Below are 11,416 nucleotides of genomic sequence, written 5' to 3'. Positions count from 1 at the left end.
ATTCAAATTAATTAATTCATTAAATCTATCTTGATTGTGATAAGTGTAAACTAAACTTGAAAAGATTCAATTAAACATTCCTGAGTTGTGCAAAACCAAACATTTTAATGAATAATAAACCAAACAGGTAAAATGGGACAGACAAAATTATTGACATGTAAAATGAGACGGAGAAAATAACTACTAATGTACAAATCAATCAAGACAAAATTAGAACTCACAAGCACAAATCAATCAGGACAAAATTTAAACTCACAAGCAGCAGATTCAGGGCACCTTTTGCTAGGCTGAAAGTCCATTTCATGATTTCAAATAAATGAATGTTTTCCCTTCTGATTCACTATTATTCTATTCCTCTTCACATTTCAGTGAGCTCCCTATATTCCTGTGACATAAAAGGTGGAATTGCCCATCCCAGGCGCCCCCACAATTTGTGGAGGGGTAAATCTGGTCAGAGGCTAAACTTTTACTTACTATGCACAAGGAACCCTCCTCATTTTAAGAGGTTGCTCCCACGTTGCCACTGGTGAGACTCAATCCTTGGTCTCCTGTGACAAATTTCATCTCTGCGACCAGTTGAGCTGCCCATGCAGGCTAGCTCCCTATATTCTATCTGTGTTTTACCCATCCTCATCAGTATAACCATTAAAAATCTTTAGTCAGAAAGGAAACTATAGCGAGCCTGTTCTTGTGTGCTCAACAGAATGTTTTTAGAATTCCATCCCGACGATGACATCTGTTCAATCAGCAACTTCAAATTTACTTCCGCTGATTCCTTCCCATTCTCTATCAAATCTAACCATTCCTCAAGAAATGCATCTGAACGGTTCAAAACGTCCAAATTACTCTCCCACCTGCCCCAGCAACATAGAAGACCCTTGCGGACATAAAACGCCTATGTTTTAAACAATGAAAAAGTGTTTGTGTTATAGTAGTCATGGTGCGTTTAAAGAATAAAAACTCCACAAAAGATGGCTTAAAAAATGCTTCTTACGTGTAATAGAGCCATAATGATTTCTGCAGTGCCTGCTCCTTCCCGCAGGCTAAGAAGTATACCATACTGTTTGGTCAACAAAAAACAACTATTAGAAAGCCATTACAAAAATCGATTCTTTTTCTTTTCCTTTTTCCCGTTTTGAAGCCATGCCAGATTGCCAGTGATTGGTTAATAGCAACAGTTCTCATAGGAACTCTTTTTTGGTTCTTTTTGTAAGGGGAGAAAATAACGAAATTATTTTGGCAATTACCTGTTCCATGCATCCCCCTTTGTTAGCAAATCTCTCCAGGCATAAGAAATAGAAATCCCAACTTTTTAAATTTTGAATTGTCATCATTGAAAGCTTTGGCAATTGATTCTTGGCATTTAAGCAACCAATTCTGACAGGAAAGGGTTTTCTGCCTGATATAAAGCTTAATAAGAAACTGTTTATTATTCTCAAGCAGAAAATAAGAACAATATACCCACATTACAGCATTATCCAAAATAAAGCAACAGACACGTACCTTTGGCCCAAAATAATTCAATACCTTCCTCTTTGCTCACTTCTGCAGGTGAAGGAACACGTCCCTGCTCAATCCACAAGCTTACTATAATCTCAAGTCTGTCCTGGAAAAGTACATAGGGAAATCCGGTTTATTCAAAGATGACTTCCTGAAGTCATTTTCTGGGTTTCCAAACGGACCCCAAATCTAAAGTAAACATCTTTATTCTTGAAGAATGAACTTGGGAGAGAAATAATGGAACTCTATTCTTCTGAACAGAAAATTCTGTTGCATAAGAGACCATAACATCTCAGATCTAAGTGAAACCCAGCAAAATGGAAAAGATAGCATCTTACATATCATTAAGCACAAGCTCATACGCTTCAAATATTGTGAAATATTGTCGCAACGTTCCAGCATAAAAATTGAATACCAACCTTAGTCAATGTTTGTAGATGTACATGCTTTAATCCTTGATAAATACCGTAAAGGTCAAGTGCTGAGAAGATTGGGTATACAAGAAATGGTAGACCTGCTTGCAATCTTACACATTATATAGCGGTTAGGAAACAACAAATTACAAATAAACCTAAAAAGAAACTTAAAATTGTTATATTACAAAATGATATAAATTGCCATCCTGCAGGAGCAACATTTGGCATGAAAGGCAGAATAGCATTAGGTTAACAGTGCCAAATGAAAGGAAATTCCATATACTTTTTAATGAAATACAAATTTTATGCGTTAAAAGAAATTGATGTCTGGAAGGGAAAAACCTAGGATTATTACGGCACAAGATATTCAAGACAGCCGCAAGCATAAGGCCAAGATTATCAAAGCATACTAGTTGTATCTGAAACACAAAGCAAACATCAGAAAGAATTACTATGAATATAGGCTATAGAAAATGAAAAAAAGAAAAAAAAGAAAAAAAAAAAAAAAAACCTGTGCTTTTGCAGAAACTTCACCAAGGTTATCGGACATTGCGAAGCTTTTATGCACAGCAGTCTGGTAAGTAGCATATTAGATATTAGATAGACTAACACAATCTTTAGAAGGCTGTATGTAAAGCAGATTAATTTTTCTCCTAATCCAAATAATAAACATGTTGGTATAGAAAAGCACCCAACAGTTATTTGATGTCGATATATGAAAAAATATTTTTATTATATGTAGACACACACACACATATATATAAATTATAAACATGATAAATACATATATGCGTGTATGCCTATATATGTGTGCTTGAATGAAGACTTACACCAGTAGCTAAGTAGCAAGCCAAGCATATTTGTTTTGCAATGTTGGCGATAGATGCAAGCACCAAAAAGTATTGAGGGCATACAGGAGTTAGCAATTCAATTCCAATGCTCAAACTGAACAGGACAGATGTTGAGAATCTAACTCTCTGCAGTGGAGAAAAACAGAATTTCGTATCACATAGCCATGATGCATTCTTATAATTGTGCTTTGCTTTCATGGCTCCTACTGTAAAGGTTTAGTTCTGTAATCACCATAAAATCTCAAAATGGTTTATACAACACAGTAAAATAATTGTTGAATCACAAAATAAAAATAAAAATAAAAAATCCATGCAATTAGTAGTTCTAAATGAGCAAAAAAAAACATGGTGGAAGTAAAAGCTATACCTTGAGATTGGTATCAAAAGCAGATGCCAGAGTAGCAGTGTAGATGCACCTGCAAAGTCGTCCAAGCCCATCTTTCAAGACCCAATTGAGTGCAGCTGCAGATGGAAGTGAATGAGAATAGCCAACCCCGATTGCTCGAAACATTGCCTAGATAGAATTCACAAATCAAGAATTGTCATAAGAACCAATTCTCATCAAAGCTGTAGGACACTTGGGATTCATGATTTATGAAAGCACATAACATTAAAACAAAAAATCCTAAGCATCATATTACATTCCCTGTTATGAAATACACAACCATATTTTCGTTCCTTTTCTTATTATACTTAGCCTCATAAGGGCGTACCAAAAGTAAATAGTCACTACTCACTATTTTGAAACCACAAAAATCACTGCTAACAAGTAGGTATGCATTCAAATTCCCAAACTGAAGTTATCTTTCAACTAAATTGCATCATCTAAGCTGAGCATCCAAGAATTTAAACTCTATAACTTCAGGGTACTAATCAAGAATTGAAACAGAGATACCTGCGTAGCGAGAACTTGAAGAGCAGAACTGAAAACTCTATGAACGAACTTCCATTTCACATATTCCAAGTAATTCTCACTAGTCTCCTTTGGAAGGAAGAAATTCCTTACAGCAGAGCCAAACACGCAAACCAATCTTTGAAAACCTTGCTCAAAATTAAGACAGAAGTCGGATAAAGTGAGTGACTTTCCGTCAAGAGATACCAATTTGAGCTCATTCCCGTCCCAACAGTACTGAGAGATGCCACTGGGCTGGCGAATTATTACTGGAAGACGCGAAGGAGTGAACGGGTAGTCGAGATTGAAGTCCTCTTCTTCTCCGAAGCAGCACCCAAAGTTCACAGGGGTCTTGAGAGAATTCGTGGCAATGAAGGGTTTAAGAGAGGTTGTGGAGTTAGAGAGGAAGGATAGTTTACGAGTTGGGATGTGGGTATTTTGTGGAATCCATGGGTATCGAGCGTGAATATGTAAAGCGGATTGCATTGAAAGTTGAGTGTAAAAGTTGGAGAAATCTTGAGTTGTGTGCTCACCTTCCTTGCTTGCTCCACAAAATTTGGTTGAATTTCGTGTTCTTCCTTTCTTGGAACTTTAATCCCATCATCAACCTTCTGATATTACTCTCCTATTCTTCTTTCCATTCATAAGCAATGGATTTTACCTAAACAAATGAGAGAGAGGGAGAGGAATGAGAAACAAAGCGGGAGAGTAAAGAGAAAGAGGAGCAGAAGAAACAGAGACTCCGTTGGGTGTTTTGCTGTTTTATATTCTTTAATTTAAAAATTATTTTTGGACTTCTTTCTAATTCTAGGGTTGAGTGGAACATAGACACACACGAAAGCTTTTGAAAACGGGTTATCTATCGGGCTGGGATAGTTTAGGACTGGCAAGTTGGCAATGGCGTCAGCCTGAGCCTGCGAGATTACCACCACAATCCTCGCACCCGTGTGTGGAATAATAAGTCCACACCAAATTAGTGTGCAGATCATGGTGTCAACACACTCCAATTGTTATACGGTGGACCATCATATATATAGTTCTGTGAATTATAATTTGGAAACGGAGTTGTTTCTTTAAGTAAAGAAACGACAGTCATTAAATTTTAATAAATTTTGTATTTTTAATGTGTTCAGAGTAAAATAAAATTACAGTATATTTAAAACGAAATTTGAATAATTTATCTCGCATATTGTGTTTATATTATCAAATAAAACAGTAATTGAATTAAAACGATACTTTATTTGTGTTGAAATGAAAATTACAATATGTATAAAATGAAACTGAATAACATGTCTCACATATTGAGTGTATATTATCAAATAAAACTGTAGTTGAATTGAAATGATACTTTAGTTTTGCTTAAATGAAACTACAATATGTATAAAAAATAAACTGAATAACATGTCTCACATATTGAGTGTATATTGTCAAATGAAACTGTAGGTATATTAAAATGATATTTTAGTTGTGTTGTAATGAAACTACAGTGTAAGTAAAATGAAACTGAATAACAGTTTCACATATTTAAGTGTATATTGTCCAATGAAACTGTAGTTAATTAGAACTATAATTTAGTGGTGTTGTAATAACTTGTCTCACTGTAATAAGATATCTGTATGTATAATGCCAAATTAAACTGTAGTTGAAACAAAATAAAACTTTAGTTGTGCTGAAATAAAACTACAATGTATACAAAATGAAACTGAATATGTTATACAGACAAAACTAATTACGCGGAACGGGTGTCATTTCTTTTCATTAAAAGAAACAACATCGTTTTAGAGGACCATGGTCCGTAAAATTTGCCCAACACAGTGTTGTGCGTACCATAAAAAAGTACATTTTTAATATATTAAAAATACATTATATGTGTACTGAATGTACACTATACAAAATAATGTATTTTCAATACCCAAATAATGTACTTTCCCGAAATATAATTTACATTTTTGATATTGAGAAACTTTGGTAGTCGATGACCAAAGTGGTGAAATCTTAATAGACGAGGGACCATTTTATGTAAAAATTGCATAGTTAGGAACTAAATTAAGCAACTTTTATAGTCAATGATCAAAGTGGTGAAATTCTAATAGTCAAGGGATCATTTTAAGTAAATGTTGCATAGTTAAGGACTAAATTGAACAACTTTGGTAGTCGAAGATTAAAGTGGTGAAATCGTAATAGTCGAGGGACCAAATTAGGTATAAACTCGTAGATTAATGTAAGATTGATGAGAGCTATATGAACTTGGAACATAGCTTAACATCTTGTGAGCCGCAACAGCATTTGTAGTGGTTATGTTCCGTTGTGTTCACAACGCTATCCTTAGTTACCCAAGAATAACTATGTCAAAGCCATCATCTTGTTAACCCATTTATTATACATAATGTTTAACAAACTGAACGGGGTAGAGTTATGCAGGGGGGATTAGTGTGTTGGTCCCGAAAGGTTTGAGTTATAAGTCTAGATGGGGGAGGGAGAGCATTATGATTCAGTTAAGGAGCTCCGAAGGGTTACTTCTTTTCTAGTTAACGGTTAACGATTTGTTGAGTTTTTCATAATGGAAATGTTTTAACCCCTTTTAAGTGATTTTGCACGTAAGTTTGATCTTTCGAGAAGTTAATGTTTGTGAGTATGAATGGATACAAGCAGCATTAAAGTAAATATGGAGAGAGAGAGATTTTTTTTTTTTTTTTTTTGGCTTTTTTTATTTTATTTTATTTTTATTTTTTTAATTTTAGGCTTTGTCTCCCTCTAAAAACTGGTTACTTGAGTAAGCACTTGAAAACTTTGAACACTTGATAATTTTTCGTTGAAAAAACCAGCAACTTCTTTAGCTTTGAATGAAGGTATTTATAGGCATTTTGAAATGTGTCCGTTGGAGTGAAGCCCATTTCAAACATCTATTGACCAACGGGGAGAGACCAATGTGTAATTCAGAAAGTAGCTTTTGCGTGTCAGACTTTCCAACCGTTAGACCACCCTTTTTGCACTGAATTTTACTTTTTATTCTGCACAAAATGTCTAGGCTTTTAAAGAAAAATCCTTATTGGGATGTGAACCTATGATTCACTTTGCCTTAATTGGTCACATATTCTCATAAAACACTAACGTTTTAAGGTTTGGAACTGTTTGCTCAGAGAATGTCTCGAGTAGTCCTTTTAAACAGTTAACTGTCACTATTCGAGTTGACGTTTCAAACTTTAACACTTGTTGCTTCTTGGTCTCGAATAGTTGTCTTTCCACTATCTGACCTTTGAAATTCGGTCTTGAAGTCTTCTACTCTTCGACTCTTCATCTCGAACTCTTTAGATCTTCAACTCTTCGAAGTCTGTATCTTGCTATCCGAAACGTAACCATTCGGTCTAACATTTGGATAATTCAAATTGAGTGATACAGATCCTAAGCCTAAGAAATAAAATAAATTAGGAATTAAAATTCATAATTTTTAATATCATCAAAATCTAAATTACAAATGTTCCTAACACAGTGATTGGTGACGCATTGCTATATTGAAGTAGTGATCGAAGAAAGATGGTCAAACAAGATGTGCAGTTCCATGCAATTTCGCAATAGGTTGACATAGGGGAAGCTAAGGAACGATCTAAGCAAGTTATTGAGCTCAAGGACCGAAAATTAAACATGTTATTATGGGATGACTGATTGGTTATTTAATCTGCCACCGATTATTTTTCTTACGTTACTTGAAATCTATCAAACAAAATAAAAAGCATATGTCTAGTGAGAGAATGGAGTTCATCAAATAAGATACTTTCATTCTCTTAAAGGTTAGCCACATTCGAGAGGTTTTGTACATGGAATGGTTGGCCAATGTCTATAAAACTATCAACCTAGAGAATGTGCATAGACAATACAGGTCTCAACAGTGGTTTCCTAAATAATAGACTTTGGTCCATGAATTTGGTTAACCATTGATTTTCAACTATCGAGGTAAAAGATAAGGATTCTTAGAAAACTAAATCTAGTAAAAGATTTTGCCACTCATGAAATCTATTATGGAATTATGTTTTGAAGCCGTTCGTCTTCTAAACGAAAGACTCAATGGCCCTGTTTGGTAAAATGGCGGTTAGCTGATAGCTGTTTGCTGTTAGTTGATTGTGTTAATTAGAAGGTATGAATAGTTGATAATATTAGCTGATTGTAGAAAAGTGTTTGGTAAATTAGTTGTTAACTGATAGCTGTTTGGTATAATTTCTTTTCTCAAAAAGCTAATTGAAAAAGTTGCTTGGAGTAGCTTTTTGAATTTTAGCCTTTTGGAGTTGTAAAAAGTTAATTAACCAAACATTTATATTGATATTTTAACTAAATCAAACAATTAATAGTGGTCAAATAAGCCAAAATTGGCCTATAGGCCAATTTTTTACCAAACAGGGCCAATAAATTTATAGGTGCACCAAATAATCATAAAATTAGGGATGCGGAACGACCAGATCTAAGCATCTTTAAAAAATGACAAAAATCTAGTTGAGTTAGACATTACCATGAATATATGACAATGAGAAAATTTTATGATAAAATTATTTAAGTTGTCGACAACACAATTGCTTGTATAATTGTTTATATTATATGACAATCTGTATTGAAAGCTAGGTGCTAGAAAGTACCCTGATTATTTAATATATAAAGGAACAATTAAAGTATAGCTTAGCTTGCTAAAAGGAATGTATTCTCTCTATAACACATGCACCATTAAATGTTAACCATATTGGTTATAAATGAGTGTTTGTACGAAAAATAAATAAAAATAGTGAGGTGATGCAATATAAAGCGAGAGTTGTAACTCAAAGGTTTATGCAAAGACTCATAATTGATTTTGATCAAATATATTTTATTTGATCACCATGATATCAAGTCCCAAACATGTTATGCTATGTATTATCTCATCGTCCTATATGAGGACAATAAAACTTGTGTTGCACAAATGAGAAATATGTATATTAATGAATATTCGACAAAACATTTAGTGTCAATATTGAACCCATGTGAGCTCCAAAAGAGTCACTGGATTATTATACAAAATGTTTACTCTAGTGACAATCTATCTATCATATTTGTTCACCAAATCCCTTTCTACACTTATTCTTCAAAATGTGTTTATTATATTAGAACGTGTATATTTTCAAGTTGTTATCTTTAGAGAGAGTGATATTTATTTGATTCAATCTTGAAGATTGGGTCTTGAAGACCAACAACTATATTTTTTTGGTTGAGTTTTTAGATATATGAGTTTCTTAATTAAAGATTTTTTAACAATGCAGCTAGTGTAACACATGAATACACAAACCTCATATATGTATTATTTGTCGAAACTAGGTTTTTCAAATTGGACATTTCTAGTGAGGTTTTAAAGAGACATGAGCATGATACAATAATTTCCAAGGAGGAGTTGTAAATAAATAAATATGGACATTACTAGAGGAATTATATTATGATATATAATATCTTCCTACTTTATAGACTTATTATATATATTGGAATTCTGTAAATCATAAATATATTGGATTGAAGGATGAATGATAGATAGTTCACTATATATCTCGTCTTCTCTCTATTTTAATGTATACCGTAATTATCATTAATTATATTCCATTATATTTTTGGATGAGAACGATACAACGATTCATGTGAAGATACACCTTAATTTACAACACTTTAGTAATTAAAAATTGTGTATAATTACAATTATTTCACCACAATTTGAATTGATTTTAAACACGTACTATTGATTTTGACTTTTTAATTATTTTTATTAGTCTACATGTTCACACATGATGTAACCTGTACATACACATACACACAATTAGTATTAGGTACCGGGTAAGGTATTTTCTATTGTTAACCAAACTTACCACGAGCATTATTTTGTGACTCAAACTTATTTCAAATTATATTAGGCACAAGTGTCAAATAGGCTCATCTATTACTGCGAAGTGCTCAATTTCCACCACGAACTAAATTAAGTGTCAAATAGGCTCATCTACCAGCTAAATTTATTCAATTAACTTTTTTTTACAGGTTACCAACAGGTTACCTATTTATTAATTATTAATAAATAAATAAATAAATAAATAAAATAATTAAAAAATTAAAAAAAAAAAAGAAGATAATAGCCACCGGCTGTCCGGCGAGGACAGCCGGTGGCTGCCCATTCACATACAGCCGTGGCTGTCCGGCGAGGACAGCCGGACAGCCACGACTGTCCAACTGAGGTCCAGATTTGGATCTGGAACTGCCGCCGCCCTCGTTCCAAACGGCCATGGACGTCCCCAGACAGCAGGGCTGCCCATGGCCGTTTGAGGTCCAGATCTGGACCTCAGTTGGACAGTCGTGGCTGTTCGGCTGTCCTCGCTGGACAGCCACGGCTGTCTGTGAATGGGCAGCCACAGGCTGTCCTCGCCGGACAGCAGGTGGCTATTATCTTTTTTTAATTTTTTTTAAATTTCTTTTAATTTTTTATTTTATTTTATTTATTTTTTAATAATTAATAAATAGGTAACCTGTAAAAAAAAGTTAATTAAACAAATTTAACTGGTAGATGGACCTATTTGACACTTAATTTAGTTCGTGGTGGGAATTGAGCACTTCGCAGTAGTAGATGGGCCTATTTGACACTTGTGCCAATTTTATTACTCTTATCAAATATATGAATTTGTCCAATCGTTATACCCTACACCACGGCGCACATAGCACTGTGCGCCGTGCGCCTCCCAAAACGACGTCGTTTTGGGAGGCGCGGTAGGAAGTTGCTGGGATTATGTGTATTTGTTCACACAGTTATGTGTATTTGTTCATACAGTTATGTGTATTTGTTCATACAGTTATGTACATTTTTTATACAATTATGTACATTCTTTTTATACAATTATGTACATCCGAATCAGAAAATTTGTGTGTATTATGTTAATAGTTGATGTGTATTATGTTAAAAGTTTATGTTTATTATGTATTATGTTAGATTATGTGTATTATCTTTTAAAAAGAGTATGTATATTTTGTTATATAATTATGTACATTCATGTATACAATTATGTGTATTCTAGTATAACATTATGTACATTCTTGAATAGCGGTTTTTTTTTTTTTTTAAGAAAAAACTACTGCCATTCACTGGGGCGGGAAATTTCAAAAAAAAAATAAAATAAAATAAAACGACGTCGTTTTGCATCTGGGCGCATATTGCAATGCGCGCCGTGGTGTAGGATATAAATTGCCGAATTTGTCATATGTATTAAAATTTGGGAAAGCCAATATTCGGCATTAGTTGATCTGTTGAGTTTCATGAATGATGTGTGTATGCATTAATCTATTGTGTTTCTTTTTATTAATATTATTTATTATTTTGAAAATTACCATATATGAAATAGAAACTTTTGGGCGAGAACTGAAAATTGATATTATCAAAGTGAAAAATGGTTATAAATATAGTAAACATGTAGAATGTTCAACAATGTCGATATGTCCGAGTGGTTAAGGAGACAGACTCGAAATCTGTTGGGCTTTGCCTGCGCAGGTTCGAATCCTGCTGTCGACGATTTTTTTGCAATACCTTCGTTGAACACTTTTACCCAACTGCAGCTCTTCGACGTCGACTTTTACTTGGCTATTTTATAAGTGTATAAGCATTTTAACAATTTGTAAAAAATAAATTATATTATGGGCTGAGTCAAATCAACGTTTAGTAAATTTTAAAAGGAAAAATTACATTTTTGATTCTTCAGTTATACTCGTGGTACAAA

General features: G+C 33.7%; 1 protein-coding gene and 1 non-coding gene across 2 annotated transcripts; one reads left to right on the top strand and one right to left on the bottom strand.

Moving 5' to 3' along the window:
* Positions 1 to 210: 210 nt before the first annotated feature.
* On the bottom strand, positions 211 to 4,417 carry LOC109174662 (protein root UVB sensitive 4). The gene is made up of 10 exons (XM_019323938.1): positions 3,663 to 4,417; positions 3,135 to 3,281; positions 2,747 to 2,893; positions 2,428 to 2,490; positions 2,259 to 2,335; positions 1,920 to 2,025; positions 1,504 to 1,606; positions 1,248 to 1,399; positions 995 to 1,060; positions 211 to 895 (listed from the first exon to the last, which is right to left on the bottom strand). Exons 1-10 carry the CDS (start codon positions 4,143 to 4,145, stop codon positions 656 to 658), a joined length of 1,584 nt encoding a protein of 527 aa, XP_019179483.1. The 5' UTR covers positions 4,146 to 4,417; the 3' UTR covers positions 211 to 655.
* Positions 4,418 to 11,129: 6,712 nt separating this feature from the next.
* On the top strand, positions 11,130 to 11,211 carry TRNAS-CGA. The gene has a single exon. It is a non-coding gene; the product is annotated as a tRNA-Ser (tRNA).
* Positions 11,212 to 11,416: the final 205 nt, after the last annotated feature.

The sequence above is a fragment of the Ipomoea nil genome, unplaced genomic scaffold (genome assembly GCF_001879475.1).
Source record: "Ipomoea nil cultivar Tokyo-kokei standard unplaced genomic scaffold, Asagao_1.1 scaffold0642, whole genome shotgun sequence".
In the NCBI taxonomy this organism is placed as follows: domain Eukaryota; kingdom Viridiplantae; phylum Streptophyta; class Magnoliopsida; order Solanales; family Convolvulaceae; genus Ipomoea; species Ipomoea nil.
This window is presented reverse-complemented; position numbering and strand designations above follow the sequence as displayed.